The following is a 23419-nucleotide window of genomic DNA, read 5'->3' as shown; positions in this document are numbered from 1 at the left end:
GCAGAAAGTTCTTTCATGGCCAACCTAGCATTAGCGTCGGGGGGTATACACTGCAGTGAGTATGATCGAAGTGAGTTCTCTGGGGAGATAATAAGGTCTGCATTTGACCATTAAAAACTCCGCATTAGGTGAGCAGTGACTCTCAGTAGTAGTGGAGTTCATGCACCAAGCGTTGGTAATATAACCTGAAGAAGGAGCTGCTGACCGTCTTCTACCGCTGCTCCATTGAAAGTGTGCTGACATATTGCATCGGTGTGTGGTTCTCCAGCTGCACCACAGCACACAGAAAGGCACTCCAGAGGGTCATCAATATGGCCCAAAAAATCATTGGACATCCTCTTCCCTCCCTGAAGGACCTGTACAGCACTCGCTGTCTCAAGAGGGCACGCAGCATCCTACGGGACGACACACACCCAGGACACCGGGTGTTTAAGCTTCTGCCGTCTGGCAGGAGGTTCAGGCTGCTGAGGTCCCGAACAAACAGACTCAAGGACAGCTTTTACAGCTGGACAATAGCCCTGATCAATGCTAACAGCTGACCTGACTGGCTACCTCCCTGGACTTTTTTTGGGGGGGTTAACAAAACAGTAATAATAATAATATTTATATTTATAACACGGTGCAATAATGATTAATGTGCAATAATAACAGTGTGCAATACACATACACTTATTCTTCTTTTTTATACTAAGTTATTATAGTGTGTTGTGTTGTTTGTGTGGCGTTGTGATGTGTCGTATCGTGTCGTGTTGTGTTACATGTAGTGCCGACGTAGGACAGTTTTCCAATTTCATTGTACTACTGTACTATGTATGACTGTGCAATGACAATAAAGAGTTATCTTATCTTTTTCATATTTTTCAAAAGCAGACATGCTGAAGGTTTGGAGATGAAAACACTGCTGCTTTGTGTTATATGGAAATCAGTCCATTAAACATCCACCACACATTCTCAGACACAGCAGATTTATGGATTTTTTTTTTTTTTTGGAAAAACTTTGTCTATTATGAAATCATCCAAAACCTTACCTACATACTTGGATCATTTCCAGGTTACAGACTCTCAGATTACTTAGCCGTCGACCACGTTTCACTGTTTTGATTTGCTTTCGTGTTTCCTGTCTGAACGTTCCTGCAGTTGGTTTGTGGTTGATGTGGATTTGCTGCTCATGTGAATCCTCCCACAGTGTTTCATTAGCAGCTGTAACCACAGTGACTCTGATAAAACAGGAATTAGCAGAATCCATCTGATATGAAGCTGTGCTTTGAATACCACTTCCCTCCTCTTTGAAGAGTAGTCAGATATCTGTGTTCAGGTTTTTGTACAGCCTCTTCTACACTTTGTATCACTGTGTTTCTAGAGCACAGTAGTAGAGAGCTGTGTCTGCCAGGGTTAGGGCTGCTATGGTCAGATTAGTTGATGTATCTGATGTTTCTGATTCATATCGATTATCAGGAATATATTGACCACTGCCTCCTTTTCCTTTTTTCAGGAGTATAAACTGAGGAGCCTGAAGGTCAGAATCATGTTTGTACCAGTGAAGCCAAGCATTACTATAACCTGTCTGATATTTACATGTGAGTGTGACAGATTCTCCTTCTGTTGCAGTGACTTTATCTCGTTGAGGAGTGATTGAGTCTCCAGCTGTTAGTCCTGGAAAAAGTAGAAGAAATGAAGCCATCAGACTAACATTGTCCATGAGGCTGAGAGGAGAAGACAGTGGAAATGAGGAAAAGTAGGACAGAAGTAAAAATCTAAAATCCTCCAGACCAATGATTCATTTCTAGCAGAGTTCAGAGCAGAGAAAGAAATGTTGCGTTCTGAGAAAGAGACAAAAGTTCACCTATGAAGTGAGATGAAAACAAAAAGAGGTGCAGCAACATGTCTTTGGAGCTGCTGAAGACAGACAGACAGCACATGAACAATGTTCTTCCACTGCAGCAGATTCACCAGGTTGTGCTTTTATTTCCTCAAACTTTTTGCTCTCCAGACAGAAATCATCTCATTGGTTGAACTTGACTTTTGTGGGCAGGGCCCACAAAATAGTGAAGTCAGTGGAAGAGAAAAATATACAGAACTGAAAAAGTAAAAAGTGGTTTAACAGTGTGTGGCTCCCTCTAGTGGATGTTGTGGAGTATTCTGTTGTCTTTGCTCCAAAGGTTTTTGTACAGAGTTTTGCTGTTTCCTGTCACTGTGGGCTGCAGAGCACAGTAGTACACAGCAGAGTCAGACACTGCAGCAGAGGAGATCTGAAGGTCCAGACGGTTTTTTCCAGACAGTTTTGTGGGGAATCTTGCAGCTGATTTTAGAAACTCTGACTTTCTTGAAATATTCATCCCTGATATGTAGAAGAGGAACTCTGGTGGTTTTCCTGCATATTGCTGATACCAAAAAAAGTCATTACCAGGAGAAATTTGGGGATAGGTGCAGGACAGAGTGAGAGTGTTTCCTTCTACAGTGGACTCTTCATCCTTGACTGCAGTGAGTTGATCACAGCTGACACCTAAAGGAAGAGATAAATGTTGTTAAAGACGATGTTAAACTGTGAGCGCCTGTTCCAGTGATTTCTAGCAAACAGATCCTTTAAAGACATTTCTTCTTCCTGCTTTAACCGACCTGTTAGTGTGATCACAAACAAAGGAAACATGAGCCAGTAATGCAGTGACAGCATCTTCCACACACTATCTGTTCTGTATGCTTCACATATTGAATGTATCTGACAGTGGGAGTCCTTTTCTGCTCTGTGACAGTGTTGCTCCTCCTTCAGCCTCTTCCTCCTCTCATATCTCTGCATGTTACAAACACCAAAACCAAACCTCAACACATGTTACAGCTTTCAGCACAAACTCAGAAACCTCCAGTGGTTTTAACCTTTGTTTTGCTCTCAGTGCACTTTTGGACTTTTAAAGGTGGGGCTGAAGTCAGACGATTGGCTGTAAGAAGTTCAAATTTCAGAGAGACCAGAGAACTCAGCCACTGCTCAACGGTGGACTTTTAATTTGTTTTGATATTTTTGACATTTTCTCTGCTCATTTGTGCCATGTTGGATCATAAATCTAAGACTCAGTTTTCCATTGTTGTGCTGATGAGTTGCAGCCAAATAAGCTTATCAGGGACGGAGCACTAACTTTAGAAGATCAACAATCTGTCCGTCCTTAAAAAGAAGGAATGCACTGATCAGCTCAGCAACAATAAAAAGGCCCGTAAGACTAAAAAGACAAGTAAAGTGCATAAAGTGGTTTTGGTAAGAAAAATTCTTCAGTGACCAAAGTCAGTCAGCTGATCTCAAACCAGCAGAACTGCTTTTCACTCATTAATAGAAAACTGAGAAAGAGACCTGCAGCAGCTGCAACAAAGGGCTGCAGATGATGTTAAGGAGGAAACATGATGTCCACGGGGTTTGGAGGAAGGTTCAGAGGAGGTTGGGGATTATTACTATCATGGCTCATTGCGGTCAGGATGAGAATGAACAGTCAGCAATCATTGAATAATAAACAAAGGAAAGACACACATGGACTGCTGTCTCTGAAAGGCAGCGACGGGTCCAGCAACACTGACGCACCGGCGCATGTATCAGTAGTGATGTGCGGATCGATCCTGAAATATCGATTCCTCCGATACCAGCCATTCATGTTCTAGATTCTCACATTAAAATATCGATATTTTAGTAATTTATGGTATATTTGTAGTTTATCATTAACAGGAACACAGTGGAACGAAACTATAACATTCGGATTGTCTGCATTGGAAGGAACTACTTCCTCTTCTGCCTGTCATAGTCATGTGCGAAATATGGCTGAATAAATGTGTGGCAGCCTGTGGCGTGCGCGCTCACAACAATGGCTGAGCGTAGTTGGAGTCATGTGTGGACGTATTTTACTTCCACAAACGGCTGAGACATGATTTGCAATACATGTGGCAAGACAGTGAGGTGTTGTGGCAACACCACTAACATCATCAAACACCTCAGAGTAAATCATATCACAGAATATGAGACGCGTATGTTGAGGCGAACTGAAGAGGAGGAGAGGGACAGGTGCTGCTGGGGCGAGACAGACGTCTCACAGGGAGTCCTTTAGTGCTGCAGGCAGGCAAGGTGTTCAAATAGCACAACTTCAGTTTTTTATTTCTGTGTGATAATTGTGCATTATTAAGCAATAAGAACAAGTAATCTGATGCCTTTTAATCATTATGAAGCTGTAATTTGAGATACAATAAATAAAATAAGTTGTTGTACAAAGTATCGGTATCGGATCAGTATCGTTGATACCATCCTGAATTTTACTTGGTATCGGATCGTAAAGGAAATCATTGGTATCGCACATCACTAGTATCCAGCTCACAGAGCGAAGCCTGTATCGGTGCGTGCGTCGCTTTAATAAAAAGTCACGTGATCAATACAGCGCACTGCCAACGCGCCAAACGGTGTTTAAAAGGTACCGCATCCCAAAAAAACAAAATTACTCTCGCAACGAAAAAAAACATCTCTCTACAAAAAATAAAAATGCACATCTCTCCATAACGAAATAGAGCAAGAAATTTCTGTTTCTGCAGTGTGGGATCATTTTGATCTTTTAACTGCAAATATGGTAACTGTGTGTCTTTGTTTCAGTGTAATCTATCAGGACAGGAAAAACAGCAATGTGACCTGCAGTGGGAATTATTCATTTCATTTTATGCAGGCTAAATGTCGCAGCTTTCTTTCACAAACAAAAGCACCTCTCACTGTTTAGGCATTACAGAGCCAAACGTGAAAATGAGACAAACACACCGAGAATGAACACAGGTCGGCCTACATTGAGCAGCTTTATCATTTTTTGAATTAATATGTGTTTTATTATTTTGAAATCAATCATCTAGGAAGACTGTTCTGGACCCGGCAGTCCTGAATTTTATTATCAAGGACTGCCGACCCCTAGTATTGTGGCAGTTGTGCACATCTGTGTTGGGTGTGAAACACTTTCCACAAAGTCACACTGCATGTCATGGCTCGCTGTGTGGCAGGCAGGATGAGGACCCAAAATGCAAACTCACGGACTCAGGGGATAAACTCAAAATCACAGCTTTAATGCTGGAAGGCAGATCACAGGAAATACAAAACTTAAACTGGGAACCATAAACTAACACTCGCAGAGAGACACAGGGAAATCCACGCAGCATGAGGGGGAACGCAACACAGAACTGAGGGAGACGCAGACATAAATACACAGAGGGTTAACGAGGGAAGTGGGAACACACGGGGAACACAGGTGACACTGATAATCATAACGAGACAGGGCGGGGTGAACATGACGTATACAGGCGCGAGAGGCACAAAGTAACACAGGAAGTGCACGGGGGTTCAGACCGGAGGAGAGAGAGCACAGGGAGAACATAGACATAACGGGCAGGGGAAACAGGGAATAAACACAAAGAGGGACGAGGGCTCATGAATACACAGAGGGGCACACAGGGGGTAAGAGTCACGAAGGGAAAACACTTGGGAACAACACAACAGGGCAACTCAGGAAACATGGCCTAAATAAGGAACGAAATACAAAAATACAGGAAACTAAGAATACTGGGACCACATGGCCCAGGACCATGACACTGCAGACAGTTTGGCCCAATTCAAAAAGGACATGATGGATGACTGGGCCATCATTAATAAGGTGTCTCGTGACCGATGCAACAACAACAACTCTCCAAATTCAACATTCAGTTTGCTTTGCACACAAACTCAATGTATTAGTCAAGAAATCATGTGATCAAATCCCTGAACTTTCATCCATAAGAGACTAATCTAGACAAATCGTATCATTCTTCAGATCCAGCACTGCAGCCAAAGGAAAGCTTGCTCAAGTGCAGCAGCAGGTGGGACAGCCCGTCTTGAAACTTATCAACGACGTACCAACACGTTGGAACAGCACATATCAGATGCTGTCACGGCTACATGATGAGAAAGAAGCAGGCTGGGTATCTGTTGCTTCTCTTCCAGCAGATTTAACTCCACTTACGGCTGATGAGTGTGACATCGTAACAGAAGCACTTCTTGTGTTGGTCCCTTTCCATCAGGCTACAGTGGAGTTGTCTGAGGAGAGTTTCAGGATCAAAGGTGATGATGATGAGAATGCTATATTTGGCACTTGAGCTGAACTCTTTACATCTACACACAAGCAGCCACCCATCTCCATGACCAACTGAGGCGTCGTGTCACAGACACCGCTTCTAATCTGGAGTCCTTCAGTGTGTTGACCTTTCAGACCCCAGATTTATAACACTTGGATTTCGTAGTTCCTCCAAGTGTAGTGAGACAGTCAATCGCCTGAAAGTGGAGTGTGCTGCAGGAATTGCCTGCACAACATCTGAGCCACAGCCTGGACCATCATCAGAGCAGTCACCTGTTCCAGGCAAGTTCAGTATTATTTTGATGCCAATGTGTACTAATCATGCATTTTTTTTATTATTTCAGAAAACCTGTGGCAGCGGCTCGATGAAGAAGTTGGCAGACAAACAACAGCGGACTCCATCACTGAGGTCCAGCGCTACTCGGAGGAGAGAAACACTCCACGATCAGAGGATCCTTTAACGTACTGGGGAACAGAAGAACATCTTATCAGAAGCTTTCCCACCTGGCTTTACAGTTTGTGTACCTGCAGCTTCATCTGTGCCTGTGAGCGTGTTTTCCAAAGCTGGGGAAACGGTGTAAAAAAAAAACACAATAGACTGAATGCAAAAACTTATTTTTCTGAATAAAAAGGAAACTCAACAGTGATTTTTCACAAAGTGATTTTTCATGTATTTCCAGTAGCACACTTAAAACATGTCAGAGGACATAATAAACAGAGCAAATTGATATGAATGATATCACTTTGCAGGATTTCCTGTCAACATGGCCACAGCGCTCATTCTGGGTGCACATGCTCTGCGCTGAATCTGCATAATGACGGGGGACGGAGTGCAGCGGGACTTTGCAGGGTCCATACTTTAAGTCCTGGTGATTTGGTGGAATGATGCTTCTCATCTTATCTGCTGTGTCACTTTAGTGACTGAGCCTGAGCCGTGATGTTTATCCGGCTGACTTCAGGTTGTAAATATGAAAAGAGCTGATGACAAACAGCGTTTCGCATTCGTGACATTGTGATTGGGAGCTAAAGGTTTGAACCTGAGAAATAACGTTTAAAATGTATAATTGGTGGGACTCTTGTTTTTAATGTGAGTGATATTCAGAACATGACGTGATCGAAATAACTTGTTTTTCAGACGGAGACGTAGAAGGAGGAAAGAAAAGTAACTGTGCTCCTCTGGCGGAGCGGCACCGTGCGGCACCAGGCGGAAGTAAACCAGGAAAAGCGGAAGTGCCGTTAGCTTTATTGACTGAGCAGGAAGTGTGTTGTTGTTGTGTGAGCCGAGTGTGTGAGCTGAGTGTGTGAGCTGCGGCAGCAACGATGCCTTCAGTTCAGTATCTGAGAGAGTTCATCAACGAGCGACTAACTGCTGCTGCTGAACAAATATTCTTGGAGTTTGAAAAAACGATCGTCCAGTACGAGGAAGAGATCGACCGTCAGCGCAGACTGCTGGATATCACCTGGAAACCCCAAATCAAGCTGCACAGGACAGGTGAGTGTCCCTCTGAGGGAGCATCCTGATCACAGCTCTGCGGGACGTTTCTGATTGTGAGGACTTTTTGATGTGAGCTAACAAAGAACAAACAGAGGACAGGACTGCGCTGCGCTGCATTCAAACAGCAGCTGGTGGATTTGAGCTTTTCTCTGACCTGGATCACTCAATCAGTTTCTTTATGTTTGCTGTCAAAGTTGGAAAACATCAAAAGTCGAGCTTCAGAGCACATTATTTATTCCAGATGGAGTTTATACATATAAATATAACGTTTATATAAATGTATGTTTCCTGTTGCACTTGTGAAAGTTGCAAACAAATGTTGGAAACATGAAGTCTCTGTGCAATAATAAAATATCTAATGTGACTGATCTGCAGGCTGTTGCTCGTCCTCAGCGCTGTGATCTGCTGCTGTGCTGAGGACTGTTTGAAACCAGTTCCACTTTATCTTCATCTAAACACACCTGTTCTGTCTGTGTGTGAATCAGCAGCTGTTTGTGGTGCTGGAGGGGTTTGTGTAGCTGTACCAGGCCCTATCCTGGAGCCGGGCCTGGAGTGAGTGTCTGGGGGCCACAGCCCATAAAAAGCTGCACGAGGGGCTTTAGGGGTTCAGTTCTTTGTGCCTCGAGCAGTTTCCTCTCTGACCAGTCTGGCCACAGAGGTGAGGAAAGCCACTTCTCTGGTGGACGAGCGATACCAGCAGGATGTAGTCGGGCTTGCCAAAACGCACAGCTCTCTAAAACGAAGCTGCTGGAGACGGCTGCACTCTGGCCTGGATTTGCCTTCTGTGGCCCTCGTATCCCCTCTGTGGGTGTTTCCACACAGGACTACTTTCCTGTGCCTCTGGGTCGGGGAACAGGTCCCGACTGTTGCTTGGATTTGTGCACTGCATACAGAGCACCCAGCATGTTTCAGTCCTTTACTGTACCCTTTAAAACCCAACAGTTAATGCCTGACTGTGGTCACGCTGAATCCTGATTGGTTGACAAGCTGGCTGAAACGGAGATGGAAAAAGTATGAAAAAACAGAAGATCGTAGGTGATGAGCCCAGGTAGCAGAAAGAAGCTGCCTCTAACCGTGTTTATCTGTCTCACACACTCAACCAAACAACAAGTGCAAAATTAAACAAAAAGTAAGTTAAAAATTAAAACGTCTCTTCCAGCGAACATTAAAAAATCTCTGATGTAAAGTCTTTTGTGTGATTTGGCGCATTTCAAATAAATAACTAAATGATTGAATAATTGAAAGAGCATCTGTATTAAAACTGAAACAACAGACGGTCAAATATAACCTCCAAACAAAATGTATAAATTCTAAATGGGTGAATCAGTCTGTTCATGATCGCTCCGCCCATCAAAAAGTCACCTGTGCGAGTATATCACCTATGATTGGTCATTGGACTGACAACTGTCCTGGAAATATTTTCACATATCCCCGAACCTGAATACACAGCCGGGTAGGATGGATGAGAGTCGCCCCTCAGGGGGATTACACGTCTCAGTTCTTTGTTTTGGACTGGGAGAAGGCAGCAAGCCCTCGGGTGTCCTGTGGGGAGTGTTTTGGGAGTCTGGGATGGACAGTTTGGTCCTTGTGTGAATGCAGGTAGAGCTTGGTTCACACTGTAGTCAGAAAGCAGACCCGCTGACTCTGCTCAGAACTTTTATGGACACAACTTCAGCTGCAGCCAGAAGGCTGCATTAGACGGTGACTTTTAGCTTGCAGTGGGGTTGTTCACAGCTGAGTGTGAAGCAGCAGGAAAAAGATCTGAGCTCAGTCGACAAGGGGAGGAGCGACCCCTCCAGGTCAGGGAGTTCAAGTTCCTGCCAAGCTGAGGTCTGTCAGTGTTTATCTTAACGCCTTGTGCACGAGTTAGGGAACGGAGCAGGAGAGTGACAGATCTGCAGCGATGCAGATGTTGTACTGTCTGCCTGTGGTGCTGAGTGTGAAAGCAGAACAGCAAAGAACAGCCGGTCAGTCGCTCCTGTGTCTGATAACGAGCTGGTCCGCCCGGTGGCAGGTCAAACCGTCACACACAAGCACGTTGTTTGCACGGAAGCACCTCATTCTAAAGGGAACCTCGGGGGGACGGGGAGCACCAAGAAAGCATTCTTAACAACAAACGTAATCGGACACCAAATCGTCCGACCCGGCTGAACATTTTACAGACGCTAAGGAAGCCAAAGTGGCTCAGAGTCGATTTCCTGTTGTCTGGTGTTGCAAACATGCAGCAACATGATGGAAACACGCGACATTTGTGTTGTTCAAGATGCTTTTGTTTGTTGAAGGAAAATATGTCAGCAGCTCATTTTCAGCTAGATTTTTGCGCCTCCGTCAGATCCTCTAACTTAGTGCAGTTTGGGGGAAATTGTTGAATAAATATTTGTTTGCCTTGAAAAGTTTGTTTGTATATGAACTCATCAAAGTAGAATGCAGTCGGTGCTTCTGCAGTGGTAATCGGTGCCGCCTGAGGCGTCTGTCATGTTCACACTGCTGGCTCAGCTGAATTTCTCTGACAACTTTTTGTTTGTGTGTCTCCATTTGTGCCTTCAGACCTCCAACAGCAACATGTCTGTGAGGAGGAGGAGGTTCAGCAGAGGAGCCGAACACAGTCTCTACAGATTAAAGAGGAACAGGAGGAGCTGTGCATCAGTCAGGACGGGGAGCAGCGTGCACTGAAGGAGGAGACGGATACCTTTATGGTGACTGTAACCTATGACGACAGCGATCTCAGTGAACCTGACCTGGACAGCGACCAGCTCGGCTCTCGCAGCTCTCTTCTCTACGAAAGCCGAGATCAGGAAGGAAGCGAGAGTTTCGATTCTACTTCAACTGCCACTAGAAACATAAGTCAGAGTAGCAACGCAGAAATCTTTCCCACATCAGAGAGTCAGTGTAACACCGACATAGTCCCCAAATCTCTAAAATGCAATGTTTGTGGAAAGGTCTTTAAGCCTTTTAGTGACCCGTTAGCATTTAAGAGACACATGGCAGTCCACTCGGGCGAAAAGCCGTACTCCTGCAAAACGTGTGGGAAAAGTTTCACTAAAAATAGTACTTTACTGGGCCACATGAGAGTTCACACAGGGGAGAAGCTGTATTCTTGTGAAACGTGTGGGAACAGTTTTACTCGAAAAGGTAGTCTGCTGGTGCACATGAGAATCCACTCGGGCGAGAAGCCGTACGTTTGTAACGCCTGCGGCGAACGCTTTTGTTACTTGTCGGCGCTTAAAAAGCACAAGGCGGTGCACACGGGCGAGAAGCCGTATTCCTGCGAAACGTGTGGGAAAGGTTTTACGGAGCGCGGCAGTTTGTTGGTCCACATGAGAATCCACTCGGGCGAGAGACCGTATACTTGTAAAACCTGCGGGAAAAGTTTCACTAAAAAATGTACTCTGTTGGTGCACATGAGAATTCACACCGGCGAGAAGCCGTACTCGTGTAAAATCTGCGGGATGAGTTTCAGTAAAAATGGTGGTTTGTTGGTGCACATGAAAACTCACACAGCTGAGACGCTGAAGTCGGACATTTCTGTGGGCAAAGACTCTCTGTGAGGTCGGCTTCCTGTCACCTTCTCGCCGTTGTTTTCTCTGTTCGTACCGGTGACCACGCTAATGTATCTATTTAAAGATACGTGGGCAACCAGCTAGGAGGCGCACTTTCCAGCTTTAACACAGACTCTAGACGCTGACCTGTGTTTGTTTCAGAAATGAGAAGATATGAAATCGAGAGAGGCAGCAGGAGTTTGTTTCTTTTTGTCAGCATGAAGAGAAAGATGTGTACTCGTTACCAGCACTGAATCAGATGTAGCTGTGATGAGGGCTGTGCGGTATGACCAGAATCTCCTGATAGAAGACGTTTCTCATCCTGATAACCATAAATATCACAAAATAGAGCTTTTTCTGTAAACTCTGTGAATCTCGGGCAACTCGACCTGTGGGAAGCGTTTCCAGCTGGACGTCGAGTGTTTTAACCGTGTTAGATAGAAGTTGTTTCTTTGCGTATTTATTAAACGGCGTGCTGCGGGGAGGAGCCTGTTCTGATCTCTGAGTCTAAGGCTACGTCCACACGTACCCGGGTATTTTTGAAAATGCAGATTTTTCTATGCGTTTGCACCTTTCGTCCACACGTAAACGGCGTTTTTGGTCACTGAAAACGGAGATTTTTAAAAACTCCGGCCAGGGTGGATATTTTCGAAAACTCAGTTGTTGCATTTACATGTGGACGAGAAAAACGGAGAAAACGCAGCGTCAAAGGTGTGCGTCTTTTTTGACGTCACACTGTGTGCCACGTTATTGTTTCGGTGGAATGAATTTCAACAATACTGTTAATTCTACTCTCTGCAGTGTTTAAATGCTCACATATACACACAGTTACTGTCCCTCCACACATACGACTCGGTTCTGCTTCTATGCCCCAGCTTTGTTTACTTTTTCCCACCGAGGCTTCTAGACTTCTGATTGGCCAACATTTCTACACGGTTAGGAATCTAGCGCCACCTGCTGCTTTGGCATGTTCATAGCAGCGTTTTCCTTCATTTCTGCCTTTACGTGTGGACGGGATTATTTTTTAAGGCAGCACGGTGGCACGGTGGTTAGCACTGTTGCCGCACAGCAAGAAGGTCCTGAGTTCAATTCCACCATCAGGCCGGGGTCTTTCTGTGTGGAGTTTGCATGTTCTCCCCGTGTTTGCGTGGGTTCTCTCCGGGTACTCCGGCTTCCTCCCACCGTCCAAAGACATGCAGCTTGTGGGGATAGGTTAATTGGATAATCCAAATTGTCACTAGGTGTGAATGTGCGAATGAATGTGAGTGTGAATGGTTGTCTGTCTCTGTGTGTTTGCCCTGCGACAGACTGGCGACCTGTCCAGGGTGTACCCTGCCTCTCGCCCTATGACAGCTGGGATAGGCTCCAGCGCCCCCCGCGACCCTGAAAAGGACAAGCGGAAGCGAATGGATGGATGGATGGAAACGGAAACTCTCCGTTTTCAAAAATACCCGTGTACGTGTGGACGTAGCCTAAGGTTCATTGTGAACACCGACGGCTCGTTTTTGCTTCTCGTCCGTAAACTCTGTCCACACTCTGTCACCTGATTCTTGTGTGGCTGGTTGAAGAGGTTTGCTGTGTTTGAGTCTGAGCTCTGCACCATAATTTGCGTAGTCAGTTGTTTCATAACCAAACCATGTCCGTGTTACAGAGGCGGCCCAAGGTTTAGGACTAAGGTCCTGGATTTGATTGGACTGGTCCGTCAGTTTGAGCTACCTGGTTCTGCCTCGTCTTCTCTGGTCATGCTGGGATTCTCTGTGCATCCACGTGGTGGCCAAACCATGAAAACGTATCACCATAAACAGTGGATTTTACTGCAGTATTATGAATATACAAACAAACGATAGCGTATAAAATAACATTTCAACGTCCGATATATTTCGTCATATTGCACAGCCCTAACTATGATGCAGGCTGTGCCATCTTGTTTTTGCACATGGTTAAATAGAGTAACAGCAGGTGAATGATGTCAGGACAGCGTAAGATTGAAGTTGGCGTGTGTTCCCCACTTTAATCTACAAAACCCAGACTCACAGCTGAAGATCTGTTTTTGATACTTTACATTTCGGGCAAGTCGTGCTGCCTGCGCAGCCACGAAGGGCTCGTTATTGCCCAGCTGCTCTCTCTGAAACAAGCACGCTGCATGGGTTAGATCACAGATTACAGCAGACCCCAGCCAAATGTAACATGACTGTTAGCATCACTTGTTTCATATACTGATAGTTCAGATTGTATTTATTAGAGAAACAGCCGCGGTGCTGTCAGCGCGCCTGCACAGACACTACGTACTGTAAATATTTCAAACCACAGACGAAGTCTCCACGTTTCGTTTTGTCTGCTCAGCAGTAGCTGTGTCTCACACACGTGTGCTACACTCTTCATGTTTGCGTTTGTTGTGAGTCGCTGTGCGTCAGTGGACACGACTGTATTTATTCATTAGTTTGCTATAAAGGCTGTCCCTGACCCTGCCTGCTTTCTGCACAGATGTAATTTATATAATATCCGTACGATAAAGCTGTAAGTGTTTCCTGCTTGTGTGTTTCTGTGGTGTCCTCACTGCTACATTAATGTCTAATCGTGCAAATCTAAAAACCGGACAGGTGGAGAAGCAGCGCGTCAGCTGGTTTCCTTGCTGACCGCAGGCACACAGACGTGAGGTCTTCCATCAGTCCGTGTCACGTTCTCATGTTTGACTGAAGTCTGTGTTATTGTCTCGGTTATTTGTGGATTGAGCGCCAAAGCTGAGGAGCCCCCTCGAGCTCCCTGGCTTCTGTTTGAAGGACGTCTTGTGTTCACACTACATCTTCAGAGGTGACACTAACGAGATGAAGACCGTGTTCAACACGCTGTTGTAAAAAGCTCTTCAGAAATAAACATTGTTTTGGCCTAAAGTGTTGATAACTCGAGTAACCATCAGGATGTGGAGCTGAAGACACAACAGACCTCACAGTGCAGCAGGTTTGTGTGCTGCCTGTTAAGGCTCCTACAGGCTTCGCAGGCTTTGTCCTGCTGCATTAAATGTTTGTAGACTTGTGATCTGCATCCTCAGAGGTAAACTCAAAGTACAGGCATGAAAAATGTTTTTGTGCGATGATTTGAAGCAGCTCTGCTCTTCTGGCTGCTGCTGTCTCGGGTGGACTCGTCACAGCTGTGCCAGACGAGTGAAGAGAAACTAGACTCTACCTGACAGACCAGAGAGGTTTAACAGTGTGTGGCTCCCTCTAGTGGATGTTGTGGAGTATTCTGTTGTCTTTGCTCCAAAGGTTTTTGTACAGAGTTTTGCTGTTTCCTGTCACTGTGGGCTGCAGAGCACAGTAGTACACAGCAGAGTCAGACAGCTGAAGCTTCTGGATCTTCAGAGGAACTGACTTTTCTGTTTTCTTGGCCTCAGCATCAAATCTGTCTTTTGGAAACTCCTGATCATTATCTTCTGTTCCTGAAGTGCCACGCAGTAAAACATACTTTGGAAAGTTGTTTATTTCTTGTTTGTACCAGAACAAATACGGATATGGATCAGATGTTTCATATCTACATCCAAGTGTAACTGTGTCTCCTTCAGCAGCAATGACATCTCCTTGTTCCTGGATCACTTTGTCTTCTCCTTTACACTCTGAGGAAGAACAGAACATGCAGAGGAAGAGATGGATCAATAAACATGATTAAAAACTCACCATTAATCAGACTCACACATTTATTTAAGCAGAGGAAACATGTTGATGTTTGTATCTCACCAAAGAAAAGAGCAGCAAGAATAATCCACAGCCAATGTTCCATCTGTACAACAAGGTTTAAATCAACAGGAGAAACTAGCTGATGTTCAACATTCAGTCTGAGAATTGTTCTCTTCACAGCAGCACTTATTATTGACACAATGGTTGAACACAGTGCAGAAGGAGAGCCCCGCCTACTGGATGATGTCGCCCTCTGTCTCCTCTTTGAGTCTCACTTCTCTCACTTCCTCTTCCTCCTGGTTCACAGACTGTTAGCAGCATTTGAATCACTGTGAGGAGGGAGGAGGGAGCACTTTGCACTGTGTGCAAGGACAACGACCCAAATGTTCTCCATCACTGATGCTTCTCATGCTTAAAGTGAGACTCAGGGTCAGATATTTTTTTTAGATCATTTGAGGTTTAAGCGTGACATCCTCAGAAGGCTCCAGAACATGTGACTTGTCATGTTTTACAGTTGTTTTTGTCAAAGCAAAGAAAATGTAGTTTTGCACGTTTTTACAGCACGAATTCAAAGCAACATAAACATTGAGAAATATCATTTTTAAGACCAGGAGCACCAAAAACATCACAACAGATTCAAAGTAGTTGATCTTTCATGTGAGCTCAAACTTAAAGAGTATTCTGAAGTTTAGGTTGAAAATGAATTCATGATGGTCAAGTTAGTGTTTGATGTGTAGAATAAATATTCCTTCCTACTGGAAATTGTTTTGTAATATCTGGAGACATTTAAAAGATGTGGAAGCAAACGTCACTGAACGAACGTGCAGGAATGCCTCCACAGATCAGAGGAGAGCAGGTGGTCTCCAGGGTCATGGACACTTTGAACCACTCTGGGGAAACAGGATGGATATAAAGCTTTGTGTGGACTGTGACTCAGACGGTGTCAGAGCAGCTTAACCCTTGTATGGTGTTCGGGTCTGTGAGACCCGTTTTCAGTTTTTTTCAAAAGAAAAATTAAAGAATTAATTGTTTTTTCAACCTGAAACTCATTGGCTTTGGCTTATTTTCTGTGAAGAACATAAATCCAAACTAATTTTCAATGACCTCATACTGTACCTCCCCCCACGCATTTACATTACATACAAGGTGTTGGGGTCCACTGGACCCAGGTCTAATAAAAGTGTTGAAAGTGTAGGTCCTGTGTTCCCACACTCTGTCTTCCTCCTTTCTGGTGCTGCTGATAGTGTTTTCTTCCCCTCCTGCTCCGCACAAAGTTGCAACATTGTTGAAAATTCAACTCTCAACACCGTCTGCTCTGACATCTCACACATTTTACCCTCTTTCTTGAGGGATCCAAATTTTATTTTCTCATACCCTGTCCCACCTGCAAATTAGGGGCATAATACTATAAATAAGACTTTGCCAGTGTGGTTCTTTATCACAACTGATCAAGATGGCAAAAGATTATCTGCTGCGAGGGCCATCTGATTGATTTTGGAAGAGAGAGGAGCTTCGGATGATGATGTTGACAAAGAGGTTTCAGAATATTTCACATTTCTGAAAATTCAGAGTCTGACAGTGACTTTGAAGAAGAGGAGGTTGAGCATCATTTAGTAACAAAATGAAGACGAGTACCCCATCTGCTGCCAGCTCCAGGACCAGAACAAGCCCACCAGACAGCAAGTGAAGAAATAAGGATGTCAATAACTGGTGACATTGAATGGTCTTCTTGGCCAAGAAATGAGCCACCCTGCAGAGCTGTTACTGTGATAAGCCAGGGCCAACACGGCTGACAGTTACTCATGTGCAGGACATCAAGTCTTCATTTGAGCTTTTCATCCCAGATTCCATCCAGAAAATTATTCTGGATTGCAGTAATCTAGAAGGAAGGTGTGTTTTTGGAGAGAGGTGGAAGGAGATGGACCAAATTCATCTAAGAACCCCAAAGGCCTACTTTGGGGTTCTTATCCTTGCAGGAGTTTTCAGGTCCAAAGGGGAATCGACAGAATCCTGTGGGATTCAGAAACCGGCAAGAACCTTTCCGTGCATCAATGTCTCTGGAAAACTTCCACAAAATTTCCAGGATTATTCGTTTTGATAACCGAGACGACAGACCAGCTCGACGGCAGAGAGACAAGCTAGCTGCCATCAGGACAGTGTGGGATAAGTGTGTGCACCACCTCCCCCTGTTTTACAAACCTGGGCCTAATGTCACCATTGATGAGCAGCTGATCCCATTTAGTTGTGAAACATATTGCTTCACGTGTAAATGTGTTGTGTCTTTCCACTCACTCCACTTGATTACAACTGATTTATTTTTTTATAACATTTTATTTAAAAAAAAAACCAAAACAAAAAAAACCAGAGAAGCACATTAATTCATAAATGTGATCTAACAAAGGTAAAGGGAAAAAATTAACCATGTTTGCTGTTCATATGGCTTGTAATTGGGATGAAGTAAACATCTGTTGAGTAATTTAACATAAAATTGTTTGATAGTGTTAATTTGGAAAGCCAAAACTCTAGCGGGTCCACCAGACCCATGAACACTGGCTGAGTAACAAAAATATGAACACCACACAAGGGTTAAACATCAGTGAACAGCAGCTTTACCAAGAATACGTCCTGATGCCACAGTGTTGGAAAAGAAGGAGAGCTTTTACTTTAAACTGTACATAAAGGCATGCAGATCAGTCAAACTGGGGTTGTGTTCATTGTTCCTGAGGTTCATGTTAACATACAGGGAAGGATCAAGGGTGGATGATCATTATACACCAGAGAAACTCACAAGACTGTTACCTGTTCAATATACTGCAGATACAAGTCAGCAGACGTCCTGACAGAGAGCCAACAAACACAACAATCATTCTGTAAATAAGGAATGAAGCAGTAGATCAGCCTGCAAAGCAAGCTCCACAAAGCTGCCCCTCTAATCAGCTTCAGACACACAGAAACACAAAGGATGATGAAGCAGAAACGATGCAAAAGCAGTGGGTGGAGGAAAAGGAAGGATGACGGTGTTACAGGACAGAGGAAAGCAGGAGAGATGAGTCATCAGCACTTTGGACGCTCTGGTTTAAACAGCAGGAAACTGTGACAGCTGTGAGGAAACAGCTTCTTTTTCTCAGTGACGCTGGTCCACACTCCACGCCAGCAGATGGCGCTAATGCACCATTTCCATGTTTTCCAGCCACCGGGACAGCTTCCCTGTGACACGAGGCGGAAGTGAAGAGGAAACGCTGCCAGTATTGTTCGCTTTCCTCCGGGAGCTTCAGCAGGAAGTCGGAGCTGTGGTGGTCTCTCCGCCGGATCTGTGAGCTGTCGGAGCCGCGATGTCGTCAGTTCGGTACCTGAGAGAGTTTATCAACGAGCGACTAACTGCTGCCGCCGAGGAAATCTTCCTGGAGTTTGAAAAAACCATCGTCCAGTACGAGGAAGTGATCGACCGGCAGCAGAGGCTGCTGAGCATCACCTGGAAACCCGAAACACAGCTGCACAGGACAGGTGAGCCTCAGCCTGACGCAGGGGAGGAGCTTTTGTTCCCACCTGAGCCAATCAATGAATCAGAGCCAGAACACTTTATTAACCCAGCCTGATTTCTTATAGATGCTCAGCTATGATGTAAACACTGAAATGAGGTCCTCTGTTCAAGGTGCAGCATATGAAATGTTAAACAACACTGTTTACGATAAAAACGAGATATTAGAAGTGAAAAGGTGTCACAGCGAGCAGGCGTGAAGCCCACTCAGGTATTTCCTGTGGAATGAGGCTCCTGCTGTGCAGCACGTCGTGGAGAGGAGGTGCAGACAGCCGGGCTCCACACCCACACCAGCCTCGCAGATCGGTGTGCTGAGTCTGTTGGTGTGTGCTGCACCGACCACCACACACTCACCTGAGCACTGAACTGCAGGCCACACGCTGTCACACAGATGGCCAACTGTTCATGTGAGCGGCGAGGCATCCACCCGCACCGCTGTCAGCTCACCACCCAGTAAAGCCAGCCCGGTGGTGCTGAAGGGACTGCAAGAGTTCAACATGATTCTCACGCAGCTCGTCAGCTGTCTGTGTTTTCAGCACAGATGTGAGGCGTGACCTTTGACCCTTTGCATGTTCAGACTCATCCTGAAGATGCACTAAAATACTCCACAGAGTGGGAGGGCAACATGTTCACTCTGTGGAGCCTCATTAGTGGTAAAAACAATATATTTGCTCTGAACTGTTTTTGTGGAATTCTCAGATTTCTTGTCTCTTTCTGTCCCTCCAGACGTCCCACAGCAGCCTGTCTGTAAGGAGGAGGAGGAGGTTCTCCCTGAGCAGCAGGAGAGGAGCTCCAGTCTGGACCAGGAGGAACCAGAACCTCCGCAGATTAAAGAGGAACCCGAGGAACTGTGCAGCAGTCAGGAGGGAGAGCCGCTGGTGCTGAAGGAGGAGATCGATACTTTTATGGTGACTGAAACTTATGAGGAAAGCGAGCACAGCGACTCAGAGCCGGACAGCGATCAGCTCCTCTCTCACACCTCTGCCGAGAGAACCGAGATCCGAGACCAGGAAGGAGTCCGCAGCGCAGATCCAGGAGCGTCTAGAAGTCACAGCAGCAACGCAGGAGACTCTCCGGTGTCAGAGAGTCCGTGTAACGCCACCGCAGGGGAAAAGTCTTTAACGTGCGGCTTTTGTGGGAAAGCCTTCAAGAACAAGTACAAGATGATTGATCACCACAGAGTCCACACGGGTGAGAAGCCGTATTCTTGTGAAACGTGTGGGAGGAGTTTCACTCAGAGGGGAACGCTGACCGTCCACATGAGGACTCACACAGGCGAGAAGCCGTATTCCTGCAAAATATGTGGGAAAGGTTGCACGGTGAGGAGTAATCTGATGGTCCACATGAGAACGCACACAGGTGAGATGCCTTACCTGTGTAATACCTGCGGGGACAGGTTTTCAGACTTGTCGACATACAAAAGACACACGACCGTCCACACGGGAGAGACGCCGTATTCCTGCGAAACGTGTGGAAAGGCTTTTAACCGAGGCAGCAATCTGCTGCGCCACATGAGAACTCACACAGACGAGAGGCCTTATTCTTGTCAAACGTGCGGGAAAATGTTCACACGCAGTAATCATTTGTTGCGCCACATGAAAATTCACACGGGGGAGGAGTCCCAGTAGTGGTACTGTTAGTGGTGCTGGTCACAGGTACTTTAAAGCTGTCCTTATACACAAAAAGGAAAGAGACAAATGTAATCCTGTCACACCAGGATGCTCCAAGTATTATTCCTACAGTGTGTAAGAATGAAAACGTCCAGTTCGAACATATTCAGGAGTGACTGCAGCCTCCGAGTGACAGGTGGGAACCTGAAAGTGGGAATTCGGGATGCACAAACCCAACTAGTCAATAGTTTTTTATGGGATATCCATCATTTGGATCATTGTGTGTGCTGCAGGCTGCTCTCATATTATTCTCTATGACATCCTCACAAAGACCAAAGTCTGTGTTTGTATGTGTGAAACAGGAATAACACTTCCCAAGTCTGCGAGTCCGTCAGGGTCCGCTCGAGTCCCAGTGACTTAACCAATCACAGCAGATGGCCCCGCCCCTCCCTGAGCCTGGTTCTGCTGGAGGTTTCTTCCTGTTAAAAGGGAGTTTTTCCTTCCCACTGTCGCCAAAGTGCTGCTCACAGGGGGTCATATGATTGTTGGGTTTTTCTCTGTGTGTGTTATTGTAGGCTCTACAGTATAAAGCGCTCTGAGGCGACTGTTGTGATTTGGTGTTGTATAAATAAAACTGAATGAAATCATCAGGCGCTTTTCACGAGTTACTGTGGGGACATCCACGTCCCTGCTGGGTTTTTGAGATTAATCCCAGGCAGTTTCCAACCCACAGAAAGCTCTCCAGGATGGGGAGCAGCAAAAACGCATCATCAATGTCTCAATAAGTAACAAAGTCGTCAGATTAAATATAAAAGATAACGTTTATGTAGCCAGAACAAACCTTTGTTCTAAACCACAGAGCTCAGCTCACACAATGTTTCCCACAGTGAGAGGTCACATGATCAGGCATCGAAGCCTTCAGGGGCGGTTTGGTGTGATTTTAAGTGTAAATGAATTATAACCTGATTTTCCTCAGTACAGCTGAATATGTGGAGAAACAAACTGTAGGAGCTTTTTGTTTTTTAGATAGAAAAAGTTTTAAATATATGTTTGTTTGGGCTGTTTGATTGTTAGAGGGACGGATATTTAATCTCTTTGAGCTCATTTTTGTTCGTTTACACAAGTTTATTGTTAGATTTTCAGAATCCACCCAACAACAGAAGAAGCAGTGTTAGAGGTGGTGGCAAAAGCTGAAGGCAAAACATTCATATTAAAACAACTCATGATCATTGTGACAGTAATAAAGTGTAAAGTCTGGAGGTGGTAACTGTGTGCTTCAGACTCCCAGCCAGGACCCGGCTCCCGCGGCGGGACCTGGCTGGTGGTGTTTGCAGGGGTGGCTGGAGGCCTCTCTGAGGGGCCCACGCGAGGCCCAGCCTGCTCCGTGGGAACCTGTCAGAGCCGAGGAAAGCAGAGTTTGGTTCATCTTTCCTCCAGCTTTAATTCACAAGCTCACAGGTGTGGATGAAAGCAGTGACTGTGACTTACTGCATTTATAGCTGTTGAATACAGTCATTGATTTTATTGACTGTTGTTTATCTCATGCATGCATCAAATAAAGTATTTAATCTGTAAAACCGTCCTCTGTTTGACTTCTTTAAACTGCCAGTAGCTCGTCCTCAGTCATGGACAAATGCAGATCTGTGTCAGCTCCTTATTGGAAGCTTCTAAGCAGTTTTCTCTGAACACACATGAACATTGACTTGGCAGTAAAAGTTGACACAGCCTGAAACCTGTGCAGGACCAAAGCTGTGTGCCAGTGAGATCAGAGCTGCTGTCAGCCACAGTGGTGTATTTGGGGCTCGGCCTGTAGGGGGTGCTGGTGGTGACTCTTGTACCGTTGTGTGTAGTTACACCAGTATAATGTGACGGCCAATCTGGGCTTCTGTACTGGGTTGCCATGGCAGCTCTCACCAAGATGAAATGAACAAATAAACTGCACACACACGTTTTACTGCCCAGGCTGCAGCAGTGCCCTTTGACCTTTAGCTGCTCACGGTCCGTCCTTCACCTTTAAAGGCTCCCACAGACTCTGTGTCAGGATCCACACATGCAGCAAGCTCATCATCGTCTCAGAATACCATCACCACGGAGGAATCCACACAGGTGAGACGCTGTGTCGTTCTGTAACACGAGGGAAACGTTTCAGACAAAATACAGATTCAAGAACTGCCTGGAAACATGTTTCAGTCTAAAAGCAGCTTCAGACTAATAAAGACCAGAGTGAGAAGTTTGATTCAGAGTCATGTGTTGTATAAATGCTAATGTTTGTTAGTGTGTTTTTATGTGCTTTTATGTTTGGTTTGTGGTTGATGTGGATTTGCTGCTCATGTGAATCCTCCCACAGTGTTTCATTAGCAGCTGTAACCACAGTGACTCTGATAAAACAGGAATTAGCAGAATCCATCTGATATGAAGCTGTGCTTTGAATACCACTTCCCTCCTCTTTGAAGAGTAGTCAGATATCTGTGTTCAGGTTTTTGTACAGCCTCTTCTACACTTTGTATCACTGTGTTTCTAGAGCACAGTAGTAGAGAGCTGTGTCTGCCAGGGTTAGGGCTGCTATGGTCAGAGTAGTTGATGTAGAAGATGTTTCTGAGTCATAACGTTTAATAAGAATATATTCATCACCACTGCTGTCCTTTGCTCCTTTCCAGAGTATAAACTGAGGAGCCTGAAGGTCAGAATCATGTCTGTACCAGTGAAGGCGTACATAATCTGATGTTGTCTCATAGCTACATGTGAGTGTGACAGATTCTCCTTCTGTTTTAGTGACTTCAGGTTGTTGAGGAGTGATTGAGTCTCCAGCTGTTAGTCCTGGAAAAAGAAAGAAGAAAAGTAGTGAAATGCAGTCTGTATATCTGCTTAATGCAGCAGCTTCAACTAAACTTTAATCCCTGTTCTTAAACTCACCTATAATGTGAGATAGAAGCAAAAAGAGGTGCAGCAACATGTCTTTGGAGTTATTAAAGCCAGACAGACAGCACATGAACAATGTTCTTCCACTGCAGCACAATGACCAACAAATAATGTCATTGGATGAGCTCAACTTCAGTGGGCGGGGCCAGTTTAATAGCTCAGCCAATCAAACAGTTTTGTGCTTCCACAGCAGCTCTGTCTCTGTCTCTGATCTTTACTGCTTCATTTCTCTGTTGTCTTTGTCATCAGTCCAATGACACAAGAATCAGAGGTTTAACAGTGTGTGGCTCCCTCTAGTGGATGTTGTGGAGTATTCTGTTGTCTTTGCTCCAAAGGTTTTTGTACAGAGTTTTGCTGTTTCCTGTCACTGTGGGCCTCACAGCACAGTAGTACACAGCAGAGTCAGACACTGCAGCAGAGGAGATCTGAAGAGTCATCAGTGTTTGATCATTGTTCACGTTCACAGACAGTCTAATGACTGGATCTGATGTCAGCTGTCCTTTATCTGAGTGAGAGATCAGGAACTCTGGAGTTTTTCCA

General features: G+C 45.1%; 2 protein-coding genes across 2 annotated transcripts; both read left to right on the top strand.

Annotated features, from left to right (window-relative positions):
• The first annotated feature begins 7365 nt into the window (after positions 1-7365).
• On the top strand, positions 7366-13672 carry LOC309693952 (uncharacterized protein). The gene is made up of 2 exons (XM_082513638.1): positions 7366-7599; positions 10150-13672. Exons 1-2 carry the CDS (start codon positions 7428-7430, stop codon positions 11148-11150), a joined length of 1173 nt encoding a protein of 390 aa, XP_082369764.1. The 5' UTR covers positions 7366-7427; the 3' UTR covers positions 11151-13672.
• A 4365-nt stretch (positions 13673-18037) lies between these two features.
• LOC309693953 (uncharacterized protein) lies at positions 18038-21525 on the top strand. Its single transcript, XM_082513639.1, has 2 exons — positions 18038-18316; positions 19077-21525. Exons 1-2 carry the CDS (start codon positions 18145-18147, stop codon positions 19976-19978), a joined length of 1074 nt encoding a protein of 357 aa, XP_082369765.1. The 5' UTR covers positions 18038-18144; the 3' UTR covers positions 19979-21525.
• Positions 21526-23419: the final 1894 nt, after the last annotated feature.

The sequence above is a fragment of the Aulonocara stuartgranti genome, assembly GCF_965226115.1.
Source record: "Aulonocara stuartgranti genome assembly, chromosome: 18".
NCBI classification, from domain to species: Eukaryota; Metazoa; Chordata; class Actinopteri; order Cichliformes; family Cichlidae; genus Aulonocara; species Aulonocara stuartgranti.
The sequence above is the reverse complement of the archived record's forward strand: the minus strand, read 5'-3'. Positions and strand labels throughout refer to the sequence as shown.

Coding starts and splice junctions, on each gene's coding strand:
- LOC309693953 (XM_082513639.1), top strand. CDS start 18,145: ATGTCGTCAGTTCGGTACCTGAGAGAGTTTATCAACGAGCGACTAACT. Junction 18,317..19,076: donor AACACAGCTGCACAGGACAG/GTGAGCCTCAGC, acceptor CTGTCCCTCCAG/ACGTCCCACAGCAGCCTGTC.
- LOC309693952 (XM_082513638.1), top strand. CDS start 7,428: ATGCCTTCAGTTCAGTATCTGAGAGAGTTCATCAACGAGCGACTAACT. Junction 7,600..10,149: donor AATCAAGCTGCACAGGACAG/GTGAGTGTCCCT, acceptor TTGTGCCTTCAG/ACCTCCAACAGCAACATGTC.